Here is a 24,614-nt window from a genome sequence, read left to right as displayed (position 1 = left end):
ATAAAACAAAAAACAACAAAGAAGGCCTAACTAAAATTCTGATTGGTAAAAAGAACTGATGATATTTTTAAGATTTATATGAACTATTTTAGGACTATCTTCTAGCTTTTGAAAGTCATCTTAAATGTAATTAAGGTATGACCTTTAAAGTATGAATTTATCTAGGTTACCTTGCCAGAAATCGGTGACTTTAAGGTAGTGAGCTTCCAGTGGCAGAAGAGAGTGACCAGTTTAGTTACTAAAGGAGAGAGGCAGAAGCGTGCACAGCGTGTTTTCATCTGTTATGGTTTATTGTCTCTTTGAAATTTTGGGAAAGGAGGGTTTAAGCTGGGAGGTGGGGATTTGGGGAATCCTGAGAGGCATCCAGTAATCTGCCAGGGAATAATGGAATTCTGGGGGTGGTAGAGGGCGGGCTGGGAGGCTTGTTGGAATTATGTATTTTATGTTATTCTTAAGGTGCATAAATGGGTCTGAATTGAGTTACTACTTTTTAAGTCAGTCTTCCTTTTTTTTCTGAACATCCTGATCTTTCTAGCTCTTTCCATTCTTCTCTCTTGCAGACCTTTATCTTTCAGTCTCCCAGACAGGACAGGTAGACAAGGTATTGCTGGCTTTGAGAAAACGTACTTAACAAAGGGAAAGCAAAATGATGTCGAAGGCAATTCTTTTTAGGCCAGACTCAAAAATTCTTTGTGTTAATGAACCCATGTAGTCCCTGTAGCCTATTTTCCTTGTAGTTTCTCCATCTTTTATTGGACGTAGTGTATTTACTAGTATATCATTGGCGTCATGTTTGTTCTGTTTTGTCTGCCTGCATTGTAAAAGAAAAATTTTAATTCTTTGTTTTTTTAAATATAAAAACATGGTCATTTAATTGAAAATTGCATTTGTAGAAATGACAATTTACTTTATATAAAAAGTTAATTTTAAGCATTCCCTTAGCAGAACCAATTTCATTTTAACATTGGCAATATATATATAGATATGCCTGTAGTTTTTTTAAAAAAACAAACCTCTATATTAAGGGTCGAACATAAAGTTACCTGCTGGTTTGGAAGCTGTGATTTGAGTTTTCCATATAAAGTTGGAAGCAGTGAAGGTTAGAGTAATGACTGAGAAGTAGTACCTTTCCCTCATAAAATGGTTTTCAGTTCCAAAATCTTAACAGAATCATTTCTACAGTTTTGACTTACAGGTGCATATTAACAGTGGCTAACAAAAAGACCAAACTTTCAAAAGATGAATGAAGTGCTCTAAAAATAAAATAAAATTATATATACCAAAATTCTGAACATCCAAAAACACATTGTATTATAAAGTCTATTGGAAAATATTTGAAAAGTTTTTAAAAGCTAAATTTTCTTGTTTATGCCACACAACATGAACCCACAACCTCCCCATACTCACCCACCCACCCTGACACACACACACACATACACACACACACACACACACTCCTTTGATTGTTTTTGTTTAATACCGTAAATTAACTGCATTACTGTTTAAAAAGCTTTATGGTGGTAGTGATGATGAGTACAGTTGTTTTGTTTTTGTTTTTAACAAAATCATTTCAGAAAAAAATTAAGATGCTTTAAACTTCGAGTTGAACATTTCCAAATCAAAATAATTTACTAAGTCCTGTAGGAGATAAAATGCTCTCTAAGCCAACAGTCATTACCTGTCCTGACTAGCTAGAACAACCTTCGGGAGAGAGTCTGGCACTGCTGTTCAGTCATGACATTATTACTCTGGATGGGTCTGAGAAGTAGTGATGCATAGCAATAGATTTATAATAATAATAATTATAATGTAAATCTTATGCTAAGATTATATGCTATTATCATGAAGCTCAGATACAACGTTTGGTCCCTGTCTCTAAGTATTATTTTCTGATATGGAAAATATATAATGACCTCATTCACTTCATTGATTGAGATCACCAGCAATTTCTATGTTCTAGTAATTACTTGTATTAAACTACTTTCTAGCAAAAGAGCCAATAACCACTTAGATCTTTTAACTTCTATCCATAAAACTAGTAATTGAGTTTAAAGAAAATTAGACACCTGTTTTAAAAGAGTAGAGAATAGAAAAGGTGCCCTAAAACACAGATGTGGGAAGTCATCACATGAGTTGATACTTTCCCCTTAACTTGATAGGAACATTTATTTTGTATTTTTACAAAATTACTATGAGGACCCCTGAGGTCATGTGCTATGGTCAAAACTACCTATAATCAGCCCATGAATGTTATTAGTCTGCTGTGTTTATTTCTGTGTCAGGTATTATAGCTGTGGGGCTAGGTGTGGTGGCACGCACCTCTAGTCCCACCACTTGGAAGATAGAAGCAAGCAGAGTTCAAGGCCAGCCTGCACTTCATAGAGAATCCCCAGCCGGCCAGGGCTGCTTAGTGAGATCCTGTCTCACTAGGAGAATAAGAAAGAAAGAAACACAGAAGAGAGAGACATTAAAACTGAAACTGAAGATGTCATACAAGTTGATGTTTTTAGGGCTTAAACATTTTTGAACGTTGAAATTTCGCTAAAATTGTTTATGAAGTATGAGATAGGTCTAGCCCATAGATTGTCACCAGAATTTCTAATGTGTTTGTAGTTATGATGTTAAGCACTGCCTTCAAAGCAAGAAACAAACCTGTTTGGGCTTGCTTGTTTGTTTTTGTTTTGTTTTTTTGAGATACAGTCTGACTATGGCTCAGGCTGGCTTTTAACTGAGTTCTGGGATAAAAGTCATGTGCCGCTGTGCTCTGCAGGTCAATAAATTCCTACATTAAAAGTTAATCTGCCTCACATTAAGAAATTAAAAGATTTGATACCTTCTGTTCTACTAAAAAAACATTAATTTAAAACATCATTATTTTGTTAATGATTTTGAGTCTGAAACCATTTAATACCATGTTTATTAATGTTGGTCTTATTTATTTGGGTGCTAGGTCAAAATTGTGAATGTTCATATAGCAGTTTCCAGAAGGAAGGGTGAAGAAATACTTTAGTTTGTATATATTATCCCAACTACCATCTTAGAATGCTGTATTTCGAACTTAAAGATTTTAAGATGGTAGGATGGTATTTTACACATTATAAATAATATGTCCATAAACTATTAATTTCTATTTCCCTTCAAGAAAATTGATTACTGCATGAGGAAAAGGAAGTTTTTAGGTTCTTTTAAAAATATTTCAGCAGTGCTGCTTTTTCAGTTTTGCTTGCACATATTTTGTTTATTTTTGGGTCTGGCAATTTAAAAACAAAACCAAAAACAAATCATATCCATCCATTACTATCTTTGTGATTCAGGTGCTTGAAATTTCCAAGAGTATGTCTGTACAAGTCTTCTATCTGTTTGGCCTCATTTTGGTATACTTGCAGACTTCATTTTGTTTTCTTTCTCTTAATTCTGTTAATTTATTTAATCTCACGGGAGAGAAAACATGACCATTTCTTTTCTCTGTGGCGCCTCATTCTCTCATCCAGTTCATACTCTTAGCTGCTTTGGGTCCATATTATTTGTTTTTGTTAATGGAGTGGCCGCTGCTTAGCTGCCATGGTAGTGCGCTAGTGTAACAGACGGAAGCAAGTTATTTCTCCAGTAAAACTTCGTTTCCTTATTTTTCCTCTGTGTCCATTGTGCAGCCTTAAATCTTTATGAGCTATGCTGTACTGTCAAGATAGCTTTTTTTTACCTTTTAAAATTACTATATATATATATATATATGAATGTATGCCACTGAAAAGTGAGGTAAATGTAATTTCTGTAAATGTTGCTGTTGGAAAAGTTATTAGTAAAAGCTTATCTATTTTCTTTGAGTACATCTTTAAAAAAAAACACAAAACAACAATAACCAAAAACTTAGCTAAGATGAAAGTAGTTTCACCTGTGTCAGAAAATGTATTTTTCCCCCCTAGTGGGAAATTACCTTTTCCACATTTTATGTTTTCCACATTTAACAGTTCATATAAAACTGTTAAAGAATTGACAGTCATGGACATCTGAAAATCAAACTTATTTCCTGCCTTGATGTTATATGAGTAACACCGTCTTTTTGTTTTAAGTCATAATTTATTTTCAAACATCTGCAATTCATGTAAGCGCTATGAAGCAATCAGCAGACCTGCTTTTCTTCATAGAAGGATCTGATCTCTAAATATTAGCTTAATTGCACTTAAGTATATATTTCGTTGTTTACTACTATTTACTTTTCCTGATATACATACTACACAAAAGTATTGAACATGCTTGAGAAATAATTTGATTCTGCTAATTCATCTGCGTGTTCTAAATAGTTCCCGTCCTCTGCATGTCTATGGCTTGCTGCATATGTGTAGAAGAGGGCTAGATTGTTGCACTTAGAAACTTGTGGTTTTGCATAGGACTATGTGGCACGTAAATGCCATTGACATCAGTTTCTATGGCGATTTTATGTATTTTCATTAGCAGCTAAGAGATGACACCATCTTTGGTTGCAGAAATGGTTTAATGAAATGTAGCAGAATGTTTTTCTTTGCCTGAGCTTAGTTAGCTATACACATGGTATCATAGAAAACAAGGCTTCAGGGTAGTTAATACAGAAAAATAGGTCTCCTGTTTATAAAGGTAAACTATAAATAATGTGTAATGTGTAAAATAAGACACATATTCTTTCACAATAATAAAATCTTTTAATAATTTATACCTTTAAAAATATTTACACTCAAATATTTTTCTGTAGTCGACTTTTCATATGTAGCCCTTTATGGAAATTCCACACTAAAATAGTAGCAAATTGATCTTGGAATTTGAAAATTTATCAACTCCTTGACCTGAAAAAATTATGATAGTTCCAGATGTGTACGACTTTAAAATAATTCCGTTTCATTGCAGACAATGTGCTTTTGGGACAAGAAAACTTACAGGGTAACATATCTCTTTGCACTGGATTCTTCTTTGTTCCCAAGTCATTCTAAATTTTGATATCTAGGACTTTTACTTGAAGTTATCAAATTAAAGATCTTTTTGAATATGATATATTCAGTTACATTATTCTGAAGATATGATATTTAGCTGATTCTTTTGCATCTTTGGGGGGTGGAAAGAAAATAGGGTATACCATGAGCTTCATTCTTCCAGGTAGGTACAAATGAAGAAGTCAATCAAATTTTCAGTCTTGTATCACAAACAGCCTTCATTAAATTACAGAAAATGAATCTCCCACCCTATCTGGACTTGGGTATGGAGCTTTCATCCATTATCACCCATATCATTCATTGCCTGTGTGGACCATATCTATTATTAATACAGTTTTACTAATTTTTCTATTTCCAACCCTAAATTGATAATCCATGGCTTTTATTTTTATTGCTTAACAATGTTTGTATCCTTTATTCAGCAAATAGTTTACACTGGCCTATTTTGTATCAGTCAAGATTTTTCTCAGGTAACAACAGCTTTATTATTATTATTATTTTAATTAAAAGAGGTAGGATTACAGAAGAAAAAACTTAAATTGGGAAAAGGGAATTTAAAGCTATTGCATCTCTCATGGATATTGTCTTCATATATGTAATTGATCAGAAGGGAAGATTTTTTCTTTGTGTGTTTTGTGTAAAACAATGCCATTGAACTCAGATGTATTGGTTGGCTTTGTTTTTTATATAGTCTGAATTTTTTAAAAACGTTGAAATTGTTGATGTATGTTAAATCTTGACAATGAAGCCTGTTATAACTCAAAAAATTAGATATCTATATATTTTTCTTTCACTTTTGAGCTTAGTTTTTGTCAAATTATTTAACAAATTATAAATGTTTCCACTAGAAGAAGCCAAGTATTATACATTAATGGTGATAACTGTAGATTTAAATTCATTTTGTTATATAGATTATTTTTTCTCCAAGTTAGTATGGTTGAAACTCAGCATGTGTTGAGTCTACTTCAGATGACAAAGTATGTTTATTCATTTGATTTCCACTAACTGCTTGCTCAGGAGAGTATCCATGCAGTTTCAGCTTTGGGTAGAATTATTCTTTTTTGACTAAGACTTCCCTAAAGGTGTGATTTTTTTTAAAAAGTGTTTTAGACCTTTCTTAGAAAAGTTAGGAAGAACCCCCACAGTATTAAGGTTTAACAATGACTGAAGAAACTAAATAATTACTATTTTATCTTACAGACATACATTAATGATAATTTCCATTTTAAAATAAAAAAATCTGTCATGATTGTTTCAAAAGATGTTTAATAAGGAAACTAATAAACACCACTCTTCTAAATTCATGTCTGTTAAATTGTAGCTAAAAATTTAGCTTTTATTTGAGCATTGTGTCTGGTATCTGGGTAGCACACATATCTTGTACTTAAATCTTTCTTTACATTGTTATTGCATGTATTCACTGTATTTTCTAATGTCTCAACTGTTTTCTCTTTATAGATTAGTATTTCAAAGTAACCATCTCATACTGATTCAAACTACCATCTGGTCTCTAAGCTTGTTATGTGAAAACTTTTTATCATTGTCTTCCATTGCTAAGTTTGTTTGTAATGAGCTACACCTGAGTTGTACATTTTCTTTTTCTTTTATTTGCTTCCGTATACAGGCTGGCTTAGCGGGAGCTCCAGCCCGTGCTGTATCAGCTGTAAAGAATATGAATCTTCCTGAAATCCCAAGAAATATTAACATTGGTGACATCAGTATAAAAGTGCCAAACCTGCCCTCTTTTAAATAAAATATTAAAAAGGCCACTCCCAGGTAAAACCCAGAGGGAAAGTCATCTAAGTTTACCATGCAGTTGTTTACCAAAAATAGAGGAGGAGAGTCTTAACTTTGCTCTTGGATTTAAGTCAAGGTACTGTATAGACGCTGCAAAAAGTCAGTGTGGAAGTTCAATGTTGCTTTTCTTGCTCAGTGATTTTAAAGAAATTGAGTATTTCCAGTGTGATTTTTTTTCTTTTCTTAATTGCATTCCTATGCCCACATAAGGCATGCCTCTATATATTGGCTATTACAGTAATTCCAAAAGTGAGATGTTTCTTTAATTATGTACAACCCAAGATGTTGATGTTTTGTATGGATCACAGTGCAGCATTCTCTAATTCTTTTGCTGTTTGTCACAATTGTTATTTAAAGAACCAAGTGTGTATTGCATGAAAACATGACCTTTTCCTTAGTTTAAATAAACTCCAAGGTAACTGGACTTCTAAAGTACCATTTCGTTTTGCTTGGTATCTACTTTAGCAATAATTTTTTTTACAACCTTCTGACTCAACAAAGTAAATAAAAATATATTTTACCACTGTTAAGCAACTGTCAGTGTTGACTTTGTTAATTCACACTCATACTTTTACTCCTCAGAAGCTCTCTGAATTGTTCGGGAACTGCTGTGTCACAGATTGAGTGGTGTATCTCAGTGTGCTTATTCTGTGTGATGAGACTTGCAGTGGGAAGTGGTGTGTCTTTTTCAAAAAGATTAAAGAACTGTTTTGTTTTTCTAGAAATATCCTTGCCTTAAGCTCTTTGCCTCCCGTTCTTGCCCAGATAATGAACAATGACGCCAGCAGATGGCTGGTTTTGAGGATAGTGTTATAAAATCATAGCTAAACTACCTGATGGGTCTTGGTTGGTTCATTTTGCCTTTTAAGTTCTAGCATGTGTTCTAATTTCTTGTCATGGGCCCATATTTTCTCACGTGGTCTTACCTCAGGAGCTGACGGTTCCTTCTCAGGCTAGACCATGGTTTCTTTGAAGCATTTCTTCAGATTTGTTTCATATATGAATTTTACTCTAAGAACTCTGTAAGAGAGAAATTACTTTTTAATATTTTTCAAGCTTTGTCTCTTTATTTCACCACTTTAAGCAGTAAGGCAAAACAATAACGTATTGAGGGGTTTTTTTTCCCTTACACTGAAGCATATTTATTTTTCTGTGGAATTGCAGACTCCATTCATACTGATGTAAAAAGGAAATTGAATCTTTGGTTTGCAGTTTCCATCAGTTCCAAGATGGTAAAAAGACTTAGAGGAAAGTCATACAAGTGGGACTTTGTGGGGTAAGAGTGATCAGGAAGAAAAATAGTGAACTGCTGAGACTACATCCAGGGATTTGCTTAGGATAGTTGAGACACTGCAGGAGCCAGTAGTAGAGGGAGCAAAAGACAGACCTGGGCTACTTGATGTCCCTGTTGTCAGTCTTTGAGGTCTCTATTCATGGCTGACATACCATAGAGCAAAGCCAGTAACGTGAAACTTTTGGGTGTTTCAGAATGTAACAAGGAACATAGATTACTCATGTTTATACTTTCAAAGCGTGCTAGGTTCTTTCTTGTCTTCTGACTCTTCAACCTATGGAATTTCATGGACTAATTGTCCATTTTTACCTTTACTTTCTAAAGGTGATCTAAAATGTCTTTACTTTTCATTATTCCAAAACTTGACAACCCAAGTAAATATGAAGAAAAATGAATGCAACGTTTTTGAAGTTGAAGGGCTCACAACGTGCATAGTAAAAAAAGACTCATCCTAGTGCCCTAGTTGGCCTGGTGCTATGTAATAAAATAACATACACTGGGTAGATAATAAGTGACAGACATTGGTTTCTCACTGTTCTGGACACTAAGACATTTCAGATCAAGAAATCAGCAGATTTTTGTCTGGTAAGGGTCTTGTGTTTTAGTCCAAACAAACACCTCTTATTTGTGTCCTTAGAAGATAGAACGGACTAGGGAGCTCTCTGGGCCCTCTTCAGGACACTAATCTCATTCATAAGGGCTCCGTCCTCATGAAATAATTACCTCTAAAAGGCCTTTGTACTTTTGGCATTGGGAATAAGCATTTCAACATAAGAGTTTTGAGCAGTGTCTTACTCCCTTTGAGCTGCTATAAAAGCTCATAGCTTATAAACTAGTGACACTTGTTTTTAATAGGTCTGAAAGTTTCCATTCAAGATGAAGCCTTCAGCATATTTGTTGTTAGGTAAGATCACATTCCTAACAGAAGGCACCTACTTGCTATGTCTTCACGTGGTGGGAAAGCGCAAACAGGCTCCAATAGGCCTCTTCTTAGTGTGAGTGGAGTGTGTGTGTGTGTGTGTGTGTGTGTGTGTGTGTGTGTGTGTGTGTGTGTGTACACATGTACATTACAGTGTATCTGTGGAGACCAGAGGACAACTTGGGTGAGTTGTTCGGTGTGTGTGTGTGTGTGTGTGTGTGTGTGTGTGACTGAGTGAGTGTGTGTGTGTGTGTGTATACACATGTACATTACAGTGTATCTGTGGAGACCAGAGGACAGCTTGGGTGAGTTGTTCGAGGACTGAACTCAGGCTTGGCAGCAAGTGCCTTTACTCCATTAGCCGTCTTAATGGCCTTTCATCAGTACTCTTTTGATGTTGGTGGTTTGTTTTTCGAGACAGGGTTTCTCTGTAGCCTTGACTGTCCTGGACTCGCTTTGTCGACCAGGCTGGCCTCGAACTTACAGAGATCCACCTACCTTGCCTCCCGAGTGCTGGGATTAAAGGCATGCGTCACCACGTCCGGCCCCCTAGTTACTTTTTAAAAGTTCCATTTTCTATATTATTTATTGTAATTATTGGGGATTAAGGTTCGGCTTGGTTCATCATTGATGTTAGGCAAGCGTACATTCAGATCATAACACCAAACACATTAGATTCTAAAATCTGTGAGAAATTAAGGATAAGGAAAAAAAAACATACATTAGAAAAAGACTAATGATAAAATACAAGGAGAAATGACTTTATAATTTCTGAAGAAAAAAATTTGGCACAATTCTGTGCCAGTCAAGTTTTCAGTTATATATGAAATGATAATAAATATATTTTCTTTTTTATATAAAATATTTCTTTTATTATTTATTTTATGTATATGAATGCTTTATCTGCATGTACACCTGAAGGCCAGAAGAAGGCATCAGATCTCATTATAAAGGATTGTGAGCCACCATATGGGTCCTGGGAATTGAACTCAGAACCTCTGGTTAAGAGCAGCCAGTGTTTTAATCACTAAGCCATCTCTCCAGCCCAATAAATATATTTTTGTACATGTAAGCTTTAAAAATGTATTTCTTTTGCTTTCTTATTACCATCTGAAATATGTAGACCACCAAACTACTTTATAAAATAAGACACGAGATAATCTATTCACCAATAGGTACAGCCAGGACGGAAAATGAGGGAAATTCCCTGTGCATCTGTAAATCTTAGAACCAGAGCTTTGCAGCGGACCTAAATGACAGTTAGTCTTAATTGAAACAGGAAAATAAAGGTTTCCAGGAAAAATTTCTCTAAGGAAAATGTAACCCGTGTTTGCATGGGTTCTGGGATTAGTTGGCTAAACGAGGTGTGCGGCTGTGTGGATGAGTGTCAAGGAAGATGAGCAGATACCATCTTTAACAGAGCCTTCAAGTCTTCAGTATGTAAAATGTCTAACAAGAAAGAACCAAAGTATATTGTAAGAATTAGAATATCTTTTGTGGGCCTAAAAGTAGTAGGGAAATTTTTTTAAAAAAGAGTTGGTAGACCGGACATACCAACATTATAGTAATTGGTAAGAAAAACAAGTCAATAATTTTAATACCCAATAAATACATAGCAACCCTTGGCCTCTCTGTTAGTCAGGGAACACAGGTGAAAGGAACACAAAGGTCAGTGATTCTCCCCCTTCCTAATGCTGCGATCCTTTAATACAGTTCTGCAGGCTGTGGTGGCCCTCAACCATACAATTATTTTTGTTGCTACTTCATGCATGTAGTATTCCCCCCCAACCATTATAAATTGCAGAATATCTGATATGTGACCCCCAGAGAGGTCGAGACCCATTGGTTGAGAACCATTGTATTAGATGTTATTTCATCTTGGCAAAAATTAACAGAACGGACTTATGTCCAGTGGTAGAGATGATTGGAGGAAATGAGAAAGCTCTCATATTGATACATGGGTTATGATTTAGTGTAACATTTAAAAAATAATATATTAAGTTCTGTGTGACATTTTAATGAAAAATAAACACATACAAACTTATCTTATTTGTATCACCTTTTGATTCCTATCTTGTTTTGGTTTTAGAAACAGGATTTGTATTTCCAGTGCCAGCCTTCTTAATCTTCCTCTCAGCCTCCTAAGTGCTGATGCGGCAGCTGTCTCTCCACTCCCAGCTGATACCCTTTAATAGACAGGCTTTTTATATTAATTTCTACAAACAAAATAGTATGAAATTAATTGCTTATCTATAAGAAAGTGGTTAAAACGTAGCAACTGCTGTACTGTTCTTAATAGCAAAAGAATGGGATGACCCGGTGTCTGTCAGCGATTCGATGAAAGGCCATATTATGTCTATACCACGCACTTCTATGGCACTGCCACAAAGAATAAAAAGGTCCCTGGATATTGCCAAAAAATAGCCCTTAGAGTACACTACTTGGTGAAAAAAAGGAAGATAGGCAAGTAGATCTGTGGTATGTTATATGTATGTAACATATAATGTCTATCTTCAGAAAAACTATATGTAGCAAACTATTGAGAGTTTATTGTGAGGAACTGGGTTACTTGGTGTTGTAAAGGCTGACAAGGCCCAAGATCTGCAGCATCAACTAAACACGCCACTCAGGAAGATCCGCCACTTCTGTCTTAGTCCTAAGGGAAAGCCAGTCTCCCAGCTCAACGGCGGTAACACAAGAGGAGGGATCCCCTAGGGGCCAGGCAGGGAAGCCATAAGATATTAGTTGTCTTAAAAAAACAAATAATGAGTACATGTATTTACCCATTTTTAAAATACAAAGGTAAGTCTTGCATAAGTAAGTGAACCTTCTCAAAGGGTCATCATTTTGAAACCATTTTATATAGTTGTTATATTATTAGAAACCCCTAAAGGTTGAAATTGAGCCAGATGAACTGATTTATGCATGAGCTGGTACTATTACTGCCCAGAGAAGAAGAAATACTCCACATAACTTTAAAACACGTGGCCATGCATGACTAAAGACAAGCAGACCTGTGCTCCCACCCTCTCACTGTTCTTGAGACTGGGTCCATGCTTCCTTTTAAGTGATGGATCTAGTTCGTACGTCTCAGCCCTGAAGATGACAGTGTACTACTACAAATTTCAGGTTGCATCCCAATTGTAACTACTCTGGCAGTGTGACATCATTTAGAAGAGATTAATAAAATCGTGGTGTATGTGTTTGTTTCATATACATACACACATTACATACATGTGTACACATACACACATATACATATGGTATTCATCTGGTAAATGCATTCTGTATATGTGTATTCTGTAATGTCTATCTTCAGAAAAACTATATGTAGCAAACTATTGAGAGTTTATTGTGAGGAACTGGGTTACTTGATGTGTGGGTGTGTAGGTGCACATGTGTTTAGAGGCCAGAGCAGTATATCTGATATGTATCTTCCTCTGGCACTTTTCCTCACTGCTTTGAGAAAGTCTCTCACTGAGCTAGAAGCTTACCATTCTGCCGAGTCTTGCTGATAGGAAGCTCTCAGGGCCCTTCTGTTTCCACCACCACTACACACCACACACCATCACCCCTACCCCCCAGTGCTGGAGTTACAGATCTATGCAGCCATGCCTGGTTTTGTTTGCATTTTATTTTTGTTTATTTTTGCTTTAATCAACCTCTATTCACACAAAAGTTGTGAGAGGAAGGATTTAACTTGGCTAATTAAAAAAAAAAAAAAAACGGCAAGCAAATACGACATTTCTAGTTTCATGAACAACCTAAAAGGAGAAATTGAGAAGTCACACACGTGATACCAAAGAGCAAACCTGATTTCTAAATTCTCCTCTAGGACTCATGCTAGGACCTTTGGCTAGCTGTGAAGACAGTGGCCTCTAGTGGACAATGAAAATCATTGGTTTTTAAATTTTATTTTGATGATAGATGACTTCAAGGAAACAGTCTTCTAGACACACCAGGGCAGGTAACACATGAACTCAAAGATGGGCAACATGCACAGACCTGCACAAGTTCAACAAGGCAAAAATCTCAGCACAGAGAAGAGGAAGTGGATACAGGTTTGACCTTAACCAAGATGCTATCTACGCTTGATACCCACTGCTAAAGGGAAAATCAGTTTTCTCCAAAGGAGTGTCACTGGGCGTATCAGCCACAATCCAGGGCAGGCCCGGTGCCGGGGCTGTGCAGCAGGATCAGGCTGCAAGGAATTCTTCCTCTTGGACCATACTCCTTGAGCACTCAGTAGTACTAGAGCTGCCAGAGACGGGAGAAGATACTGTGTTTATGGGCGTGGCCCAGGAGGAGAATCTTGTCTAGGTGTTTGCAAGCAAATCCTGCCACCAATGGAGGGAAGTTGTGTGCCGTGTGAAAAACAGTTCTTTGAGCATCTGGGCCCTGACTGTGGCCAAGTGCTGTATATCCAGAACAACTGGGATTCTACCAGGCTGACTGATCATAGGCAGAGCTGGCAGTAGTCGGTAGTAAGATGGAAATGGTGCGTGTGGGAAATGAAGGACCAGCACTAGCCGCAGTTTACTTTCCTCTTAGCTCCTGAGTCTGTCTTCTAATGGTTAGAGCCCTTAATTGTACAAATGGACATCAATGGAGGGATTGCGGGTGAAGAGGGTGTGTGTGTGTGTGTGTGTGTGTGTGTGTGTGTGTAGGGATCCTTAGAAAACCAAGAAATCATTACTGGCATAGCCAGTGTGTGATAAAATGCATTCTGATTGTTCTCTGCTACAGGGTCATGGCAGAGTCCCATGTGGCCACATAGATACTGATTATGCCATGTTGCCATCCCTTTGATCTGGGAGGGCCCTTACTGCATGGTCACCAGCTTGGACATGATACCCTACAAAGATGGAGCCACATTCTCCAGGATTAAACCAATGGCTAAATCTGTAGCCATGATATGATTCCATGTCCCCAGTAAGTATACTACATAGGTCTCAGGTACCAGAGAGGAGAAGAATGAGTGGCCCCCACTTCCATACCAGTCTTCAGGTTACAGCTCACTGGGTAAGACTTCAAAGCCAGACGTTAAAAATCAGTCTCAGCAGCTGGGCGTGGTGATGCACCCCTTTAATCCCAGCACTAAGGAGGCAGAGTCAAGCAGATCTCTGTGAGTTCAAGGCCAACCTAGTCTACAGAGTGAGTTCTAGGACAGCCAGGGCCACACGAAGAAACCCTGTCTTGAAAAACCAAGACAAATAAACCAGTCTCTCCAAACAAGAATTTGGGGCATAGCTCTGATAACATTGGTGACGAGGAAGAATAAAGGTATCTACTAGATTACTGCTCACATTTTACCACAGATGGCTAGAACTGACCTCAGTCAAAACGTCACTGACCTCTTTCATGTCAGCCGCCCACCTTTCCCTTTACACTGTAGAATGAGCCAAGGCAGAGCCTGAAAGAACCTCATACACCATGCCTCGTGAGGATTCATTATATGGGCTCTGGACTGGAATACCTACTGTGCTGATGTGAATAGGACTGGACCGTGGGGGCTCATAGATTTGAATGCTTGGTCATTACGGAGTGGCACTGCTTGACTGGGATTAGTTAGGCAGTGCGGCCTTGTTTGTAGTAGGTGTGGCCTTTTGGGTGTATAGGCTTAGGGGTTTCAAATGCAGAAGCCGACTCAGTGACCCAGTGTCACGCTCTTCCTGCTGTCAGAGGATCCGGAAGTAGGACTGTCAAGCTGCTTTTCTCCAGCGCCACATCTGCCTGCACGCTGCCATGCTTCCCGTCTTGATGACTCCTCTGAACTGTAAGCAAGCCCCGGTTAAATGGTTTTCTTTATAAGAGTTGCCGTGGTCATGGTGTCCCTTCGCAGCAATAGAGCATCAATCTACTTTCTAGTCCTAGCGTGGTCCCTTGTAAAGCAATCCTCCTAAGCCTGGGTTTTCTTGTCTGAAGTGGGAATGTTAGTGGTGCTTAATTGATTTCATCACTGATGGCTGCACACACCAGCCCACATAGAGTGCTCAGTGCAGTGCCAAGCACGGCAGCAGTGTTCAGAGGAATGGCTCTGTTGATGATGCTGATTTATTTTCAATGTGTGTGCCACAGCTTCAGAAACTATATGAGGGCTAAGAAAGTGTCTTTTATTTTGAAGGATTTATACTGCCCAAGTGTTTTCGTTTTCTTTTTTCCTTTTTTGTTTTGTTTTTCAACACAAGATTTCTCTTTTTTTCCCCCCTTTGAGACAGGATTTCTTGAACTCAGCTCTGCCTGCCTCTGCTTCCCAAAGCCTTTGTCTTAGCAAAGCTCCTTAATTTTGGTTTGCTAAGATCTCTCTTCACCACAGTCCAGCCCTCCCAGTGCTGGAGAGGGGCTGCCTGCCACAACACAGAAATTAAGATCACAGTGTTTTCCCAGTGAGGTCATTTTTGTTTCAGGAGGCGGGGATTTTAGTGCTTATGCTTGAAGCCTTCTTTGTAGTGCCTCCTCCACGGCCTGGCAGGTGGCTTTATTGGTGCTTTCGCGTTCGCATGGAAGCAGAAGAGCCACTCCTACTCCGGCTTCAACTGTCGGCTGAGGAGTCACGAGAGATGCATGTGAGACTTCCCCCTAAGTGGACGCTAAAATACACAGTTGCCATAGTTGGGGCGTGGGCATCACTTACCACCCCTCCATGCTTTGCCCACCCGAGCCCCAGGGAACTGGCCCCACGCTCATGGCTGGAGCCTGCCCTTAGAAAGCTGACAACAGAGGCTCTAATGAGATGTCATTTCCTGAACATATGGTGTATTTATGCTAGTTACTTGTAGAAACAACAGCAGCCAGATCCTGGCTAAGCTTTTTCACCCTTAAGCACTTTAGAGTGCCCCACAACAAAGCACAGAAAGGTCAGGACCCAGAGTTATTTTTAGAGTGAAGACAGCCAAATTGCATTAGCAAGCAGAAGTCATTTTTATTCGCACACAGGTTGCAGCGAGCCTGTGCCGCCTGTGTGCTGTTCACAAGAGCAAGGAACCCTCACGTCTGGTCGCAGTAGCCTTGAGGCTCCGAGTAGACTGTGAGAGGGCAAGGCTCGCCTGCTTTGCAGCCTGGCCGGTTTGAAACCCTTGCAGATGTGGTTGTTTAGCTGAGGCAGCAGCAGTTGGCCGCAGCCTCTCTGTGGCATCATTTGATCATCTCTTCATGAGCTTCTGATGAGCCCTGCCCCCCCCCCCGTGCAGCCCCTTGGCACCCCAATAGAGACTGAACTTCAGATCCACAGAGGCTATAAATGGATGTTATGCTAAGCCCATACATTTATGGTAATTTATTTAATTATATGGTAATACAAAATGAATTAAGGTTACTCACCAGAATGTGGGCCATACTGTAGTATATGGTGTTAAGTTAAAGTGATTTAAAAATCCAGTCAGCAATACAAACAAATCTTGGATTTGATTTTTGTTCATTGAAATAATCGCAATTCAAAACTGCATGATATATGCTTTCATTTCTATGGCTTTCCAGAGAAGACAAAAGGATGGGAGCGAAGAGCACAGCAGTGTCTCCACCAGAGCTTGGGGCTAGGGGAAGGGGCCGGTCTCTAAAGGACAACAGGAGAAATGTGGTGAGTAGGAAGCTGTTCCGTGTTGCCATTTTAGTGGCAGATGCTCATTTCTGAGTGGATGTCAAACCTTATAGAACTATATACCACAGAGTTAATTTTACCCTGTACAAATTCAATACAAAATAAATGACATTAAAAGAAATTTTTTAGATTCTTTTTGTCTCATATTGCTTTGCTTGGACTTTTTTTCTTTTAATCTTACTGGTTTTTTTTTTTTTTTTGCTTGTATGTTATAGTCTCTAATTTTAGAGTTTTTGTCAGTTTTGTGCGTGTGATGAGGCTGTGTGTGTGTGAGGCTGTATGTGTGTATGTGTGTTTGTGTGTTTACATTCATGTGTGCACTCATGCTTTTCTCCTGCTCCTTTCATTTTTTTTCTTTTGTTTATTTTGTTTTATCTTTCTCTTCTTATTTGCCTATTATTTTCTTAAGGAGAGAAAGAAGGCAGGGAGTTGTTGGGGAGGAAATGATGGAAGGGAAACTGTGATCAGAATATATTGTCTTTATTTTCAATTAGTAGTAGTAGTAATAATAATAATAATACAAGTTGTTAAAGAATTGCAAATTGCTTACTTGGAGTTTGAAGGTTCTAGGCACTTTGTGCCTTGTGGATTCAGAGTCCAGGAAAACAGTGCTTATACTAGGTATTTAAAGAGTGCAATACTGAATTCTAGAATGTACCCTAAAGCCCATAAACAGAGGCTTAGTCTCAAGCCTCCGGTGCTGCTGGGAGGTGGTGGAGCTTGTAGAAATGATTGGAAGGAAGTTAAGTCACTAAGGGAGGATACCCTGGCCTCTGCTCTCCCTCTGCTGCCTGGCCTCTGTGATCTGAGCAGCTTTGTTCCCTCTGCTTTCCTTCCCACAATATTCTACCTCTCGCAGACTCCCAAACAACAGCACCAATCAGCTGTGGCTTAAATGACTCAGGCTTACCTTTTCCTCCGTTGAGTGTGTGTTATGTCATCACAGTGACAGAAGTCTGACTAGCAGAGCAGAGGTTTAGTACAAGAGCTAGATTATCCAAGTAGAGAACAAGTGAGAGGGCAGGAGTGGGCTGTGCTGCTGTTCACATGCAGGGCCTGGTGCTGCATCTCTAGACTCCACGTCTGTTTCCGAGAGAAAAGCTGGTTGAAAGCAGTTGGAACCAACTGTCACCAGCTGCTTGGGTGGCCGACAAGAATAGAAAAAGCAAGAAGGACTACCTCTCCCCACCCTCTAATCTTGTACTAGGTGTACAGATGGGGAGCTAGCTGGCAGGGGCTTCTTTGAAACAGTTTGCAGAGTCCCAGCTCCAGTGTTTACAGAACAGGACATAGAATGAGGGATCTGGGACCCAAACTCCACCTCCAGTTTCGTACAGGCAGATTAAGAGGCAGGGTGTGCTGGCCAGTGACCACGCCAGCATCAAGGTTGTAGGTTATCAGGAATAGTCACATGCTTAGGAAGTCACTGTTGTCCAGTGTCATCCTTAAAGATGAGCAGGGTGATAAGACTCAAGAAGGCAAACAGGAATTTTGCTGTAGTCATGTCTAAGAGCTAAGTCACGGTGACCATGAGTGTTTCCTTCAAGAGACCATGAAAGGAATGTGCTAACTGGAGTCTGCTTGTCAGGATGGCTGCGTTTACTCAGTGCTTAGGCATGGCCTGTAAAACAGTGCAACTGGCTCCCTGACATGGTGCCAGGAGTTGCATCTAGCTGTATGCCTGCTCTTATCCACTCGTTTCTCCTAAAATGAGTTTTACATGATTATGCAAACCTTAGAATGTTTTCCTGAAGCTTATCTGACTCAAGGTCCCTTTGTGACCTTTCAGTTTCAGTAAATACAAATGAAGTTCTTGATATGCAGCTTTGAAGTGTGTTTATGACAAGGTGATCCAAGCAAATGGATCTATTACTCAATAAAGAATGACATTGCCAAATGAAAGTGAAGTGGTGTGTTCTGTTCTGTGGGATGTGTGTGTGAAGATGAAAATACTCTCGAAAGGGGATTTATTAACTTACAAAGAATGCTGGCTGTCCACAAGATTAGCTCATAGAGTAACAGCATGGGGAATAGATCAGCTGCCTTGGTGGTGCTGGTTTGTGATCCCCCTCACTTAGTGTGTGAGGGCAGGAGAATCCGTAGTTCAAGAGTAGTTTTGGCTGCCCGAAAGTTCAAGTCCAGCCTGTGCTGCTAAGAATCTGTCTCAATAAAGCAAAAATTAAACAACAAAGTTGACAATTCAATTTCCATATACAACACAGGCAGGAAGCCACACTACTCCTCTCTGGTTTGATGTTTATCGGTTTTCAACCCAGGAATCAGTATTTGCTGAAACAGTTTGGTCGTGTCCTTTATAAAGAGTCCATTTTCCCTGCTTAAAGATTTAATTTTTATCTACTCTTTGTGTGTGTGTGTGTGTGTGTGTGTGTGTGTGTGTGTGTGTGTGTGTGTAGCTGGAGCTGCTCCTGCAGTTGTAAGCTACCTGGTGTGGGTGCTGGCACTCAACTCAGGTCACCTGGAAAGCAGAGAGCGTCCATAACCACCGAGCCATCTTTCCAGCCTCTATTCCTCTTGTTTAATCCACTTTCATGAAATGAGATTTATAAAATATCAGGAAAAAAATCACTTACCTACTTCAAGTATATTAGCTTTCCTCGCTGGAAGAGCGGAGACAGGTAAGCAGGGCTCTCAGAAGGGCAGCTACTGAGAGGGAGAGGTGAGTAGAATGTTGTAATGTAAACTAGACCCTAAAGGTGAGCACAGGGACACAATAATGCTGAGTACTTGATAAGTGGAACTCCTCCACTGTTGGATTGTCTGACTTGGCCAATTTGGAGAGGGGGGTCAGGGAAGAAAGACTTAGAAACCCTTGGATGTTCCAGTGAAGTATAATTGAACAAAGCATTTTACACCACAGTTCTTAAAACTCACCGAAATCGGGGTTGAAGAGATGGCTGAGAGGTTAAGAGCACTGATTGTTCTTCCAGAGGTCCTGAGTTCAATTCCCAGCAACCACGTGGTGGCTCACAACCATCTATAATATGATCTGATGCCCTCTTCTGGTCTGCAGGTGTACATGCAGGCAGAGCACTGTATACATAATAATAAATAAGTCTTTAATTAAAAAAAAAACACCAAAATCTACACTAGAACAGAAAAATAAAAAAGAGTCTGCCCTCCCTCACTGTCCACCCTTGCCCCCAAAAAACCCAACACAAATAAATAGCCTTTCCATCTTCCATAACATACAGACATAGACAAGAGCCCAGGCTACAGACTCCAAGCGACACTTAAGTACTATGAAATCAAAATTGGGAGGAAAATGAAAGCTAACCCTGCTTTCTAAGATGTTTGACTAGCATTTTCCTGAAACAAACTGTTACAGTATGAAGGCATCTTTCTAGGAAGAGCTCTGCTTATTGCAGTCAGACCTGGCTTGCCCAGAGAAGAATCAGGGAATGTTCCTAGGCAAAGCTTTCCACCACATACGAAAGTGAAGTGGCCTGAAGGCTCTGCTGGTGTGTCACCACCATCCCTTCTCCTCGCTAGCCTGATGAGACAAGGCAAATTTGAGGGCTTAAAGCTTAGGCCACCACATTGCCCCTCAAACCCCAGCAACTAATGAGAAGTCCCCCTCATTTCCTTTGTCTAGTTGATATTAACCTGAAACAAAGCTGTGGGCTACTTTAAGACCTCTCCAGCCATCTTCACCCTTGGCCCTACCTGACAGTAAAGGACTATTAGGACAGAGCAGAGAGCAAATAGAGACTCCCACAGAAGGAAAGAAAGCAGAAAAGAGCAAAATACACTGAAAGACACACAAAAATGAATTCAGAAGCTGAGAAAACCACCTGCCATTTCAAAGGAAATTTAAGATACGTTGATTTCTCTAAGAACTTGAAGAATTGGCAGGAATATTTAACCGGTGTAAGACAAGGGGACAAACGGACCTGTGGGACCTGAAAGAGATGAATGAGAAAAGCATACCATAAAAGAGTCACAAAAGAGGAAGGAAAATACAAGGTGAATGAAAAGCCTGGGGTAAATCTAGCCTCGAGAAGAATACAATATAAGGTAGAAAAAAACAGAGATCATAAAAATCAAATTGAGAGTATGATAGTGTGATGAGATAGCTTAGCAGGCAAGGGCACTTACTGCCACCTGGATTCAAGTCTAGGGGTCCTGCAAGGGTTCCATGACATCCACATGTCTACCATGACATGTGTCCCACCCTCAACATACTAACTAACTAACTAACTAATGTAAAGGAGAAGGTAGGGACGGGATGACAATCAACGATGAATGATGGCTGTGTCACTGGAGTAAGGCTCAAGTTCAGCCTGTCAGGCCTCTTAAGAGCCAGGCCCAGCCACACTCTAAACAAACAAGTAACAATGAAATTCAGGAAAAGGACATTAAGTCAGTGTCACTTTAGGAAGAGGAACAACGAAGTCTTGTGACTGCTCCAGTTTTCCCAAGTCCACCTTCAGAGCCTGACATGCACTTTAGGTTTAAAAAGAAGGCAAGAGGTAAACTAAACTGTTCCTGGCCAAGGCGTGGCCCTGGCCACCTTCAGCTTGCTGCCAGTCTCTCCCTCGAGGCGATCCTGAGAGGTTGTAAGCCCCTTTCTGCACACAGGCTCTACCTTTGACACTAGGCTTCAACCTTTTCCTCCTAGTGTACCATGGGTGGGGAAATCCCAACTTGTCAGAATGTCTATACATAAATTAGTATACGCACATATGTTTTGCTCCATTGGCTAAGGTGTGAAGGAAGAAAGTGGCACTCCTCGGGACAACAAGGGCATCCAGCACTCACTTTCTAAATTCCAATAGCAAGTAAAGAGACAGATAGGTCCTTAGGAAAATGATAGATTCAAGGGTTGGGACAGGGATATACAAGATGACCCCAGAGCATCTTCAGAAAAACAAGGATGTGCTCAGACAACATAACAACTGGTGTGTGTCAAAGAGACTCAGGTGCCAACTCCAAGAGCTCCCCACGGCAGACACAGGTTGAGCAATAAAATAAATAACTTAAGTTTAGGGTTCTAACCTGAAATGCAAAATTAATATCTTCAAGTCCACACTGACAAATAAGTGGTTCAACAACAAGAGTTGGCAAATCTGTAAAAAGAATTCCATGTAAACTTGTGTAGATAACGACCCCCTCTCCTCTTCCTTCAGTTCAAGCTGAATAATGTGACTTCCTTCCGAAGAACACACATGGAGAGGGCCTTGAATAGGAAGATGGCAAGTCCTGCTCAGCTGCTTAGTCAAGGTCAGGAGTGTGGGGAGTGTTGATGGTTAGGGCCCTTGGGGGTGATATGCTGATGAGGTGGTGGTTGGATGTTATCATTGGTCTCCAAGCAGGTGCTTGTCACACCCTGCCCAAGAATGGAGTACTCAGAAAGGGAAGAGAACACAAAGGAAGTGTGTTTGTCAGGAACACACAGGAAGCTTTGTCAGTTCAGAATTAACCTTAAAAAAAAAAATTTAAAAAGAGATTGCCACACAGGATTTAAATATCAGATTTGAGCTCTTCGCTAGGAGTAGGATGCTAGCCAGGGTCCTTAGAGCCCTGAGAAATGTTGGCAGCTTGGAATCTCTTGGAGAAGCAAGGTATGGCGGCGCTTTAGACACAGAATCAGGCAGAACTCTTGTGAGTTCAAGGCCAGGCTGGTCTACATATGAGCTGAAGGCCAGCCAGAGATAAGAGTGAGTGTCAACATACAGACAATAACAAAGCAAAAAGCAAAAGTCCCTCTGGGATGCCAGCTGAGCAGTCCCTTGCAGAGCACGTCTGCAGGTTGTTAACTGTAGCCCATGTGAGGCCCAGGCTTCCAAAGTTGCAGGCCTGATGTCTGCAGCCAGTAGTTTCAGAAGTAATGGAGCTGGAAGCAGCTGCGGGGAAGCATTGGTTTCTGTGGCCCTGCTGAGTGCACAGTCTTGGGAGACCGAGGCAGCAAGAAGCCCTCCCTGAAGCTGTTGCTAGAATCCGGGAGGCTCAGAAGCCTCAGGAACAAGGAAGGAGCTTCCCATACGCTTGTACCCAGGGAGTCTTCTCCTCTGCCCGTAAGGCTTTAGCCTGCCAACTTTCAGAATGCTTCAGATTGTGGGGAGGAGACGACTGTTACCCAAACTATGAGAATGAGTATTTCCTGTTATTCCTTCCAAAAACCTCAACCCCCAACCCAGTCATGAGGCGGGCTGGGGGAGGCAAACTCATTTTGAGGCCATCCTACAACGTATCTTGAATTCAAAGTCTTGCCAAGACTATCTAAAACAAGGAAGCAGCTATAGCGTAGAAGGAGCTAAGTGACACAGTGGCTTAATGGGGCTCAGTGTCACACAGGGCATCCTGGGTTAGTAGAAGAACATTAAGTCAAAACCAAACAAAATGTGGCTTTTGCTAACTCTAGTGAACTGGTAGTGTTTTCGTAGTTTAGATGAACGTGAAATGGTGTAACTGGGTACTGGGTTCAAGAGTCTGTTCACTTCTGCAAACTTAAAGCTATCTTGAAATGTAAGAATATTTAAAATTAACCTTTAAAAGCCCCTAAGCATATATAGAATGAACTTCCTTCCTTACCTTTCATCCGTACTGCTATCCTTTTTATTCTTCTGTGTGTGTGTGTGTGTGTGTGTGTGTGTGTGTGTGTGTGTGTGTGTGTGTGTGTATACCTCTAATGCCTCTAATACTCTCTACCACATTTTAATATGTCTGCAGAGTGCAATTTATAAAGATTATGTGAATTTTTGAAAGATCTAAAAAAATGACCATAACCCATCAGTGTATTTGAATGTAATTATGTTTTTGTTGGTGGGGGTGGTTTTTGTTTTGTTTTGTGTTGTGGTTTTTTGAGCCAGGGTTTCTCTGTGTAGCCTTGACTGACCTGGACTCACTTTTTAGACCAGACTGACTTCGAACTCACAGAGATCCAACTGCCTCTGCCTCCCTAGTACTGGGATTAAAGATGTGCGCCACAATGCCTGGCCATGCTTATTATTTAGAAGTACAGTGTGCCAGGCAGGCTGGCCACTAGTCATGACTGCATTGTCTCCTACACCAGCCTTTTGTCTGGTGACCTTGTTGTCTGGGGTCAGATTCATAAAAACAAGACAGGCCTGTCCTGCTTTCTGCCATTTATCTGTCTTCCTACAAATTACTGCCAGTAGAGATTCAAAAGTATCTTTTGTCTTGTTACCTTTTTTTTTTAATGTACTTTTCACAGCTGAAGATGCTGTAGAAAGGCAGCTTCCTTTAGACTTCTTATTCTTTGCATGTTTTGCTTGCAAACGATGACATACAGGTTAATAATTTGTTGTCTTGTTACTGGTCTGTCTTCTGTTACAGGGGTCCTGTCCAAACAAGACACTTGAAGGCTGAAGAAAACACTGATTCCCTTCATCTGTACACCAAAGCAGAGAAGATGGCCAGATCTCAGTTCTTAAAACTGAAGGGTCATTGGTAGCAGGTTCTGTGACCTCAGAATTTTAGTCCTGAATCTTGGATTTTGGCTCTTCATGTAGCAGGGAAGAGATGCAATAAGCCTTTGTACTTAGCCCTAAAGAAGCCTGCCCAACTCCAATAGCAAAATAGATAAACCAGGAAGTATTCATTTTGAACGATTGATTCCATGCTATATTCCATTAAGTGTGCTGTCCATATGTTTTAAAAGTTGTGATTTAGCATATTAAAATCAAATTCACATGCAACTTTTCAGAATTCACCTAAATTTAGCAAATACACATTTCTGAAATGTTGGTATACAAGGCTCTGTGCAGGACACCATACTGACTGCAAAAGTGGCCCCCAGCTTTTCTGTCAGGTAATGACTTTATATAAGATGTCACTTATCTTGCAAACTGAATCTCCTCAGTAACATACAGAAGAGGGTGCAACAGTTTTTAGAAAACACAAGTCCTTCATCAAACAGCAAAGGCCAATGGGAGAGTCTGGCTCCTGCCTCTGATGCCTTTACTCTCCTCCTCATTGCCTTTGCTGTGTGTCAGGCTAGAAGCCCACAGACAAAACAGACTACAACAAAATTCCAGAAGAACCCAAACAGATATCAACCAGTGG

General features: G+C 39.8%; 1 protein-coding gene across 3 annotated transcripts in view; it reads left to right on the top strand.

Annotated features, from left to right (window-relative positions):
• AP3S1 (adaptor related protein complex 3 subunit sigma 1) overlaps positions 1–24,287 on the top strand; it is a gene marked incomplete at its 5' end in the record, with an annotated part of 53,749 nt that extends 29,462 nt beyond the window's left edge. The window contains 6 exons of one of the 3 annotated variants that reach the window (XR_014778801.1): positions 12,899–13,032; positions 13,718–13,903; positions 14,654–14,747; positions 16,448–16,547; positions 21,716–21,809; positions 23,886–24,287. Coding sequence is in view for 2 of the 3 variants with exons in the window: in XM_084779613.1 (XP_084635739.1) it covers positions 6,586–6,714 (129 nt within the window). Of the gene's footprint in view, positions 1–560; positions 602–6,585; positions 7,194–12,898; positions 13,033–13,717; positions 13,904–14,653; positions 14,748–16,447; positions 16,548–21,715; positions 21,810–23,885 lie in introns of those variants that run through there. The other 2 variants (XM_084779614.1, XM_084779613.1) reach the window with 2 other exon arrangements.
• Between the last annotated feature and the right edge of the window lie 327 nt (positions 24,288–24,614).

This window comes from Acomys minous (genome assembly GCF_964271855.1).
Source record: "Acomys minous genome assembly, chromosome: 4".
NCBI lineage: Eukaryota > Metazoa > Chordata > Mammalia > Rodentia > Muridae > Acomys > Acomys minous.
Note: the sequence above shows the minus strand (reverse complement) of the source record. Positions and strands in the feature narration are given on the sequence as shown.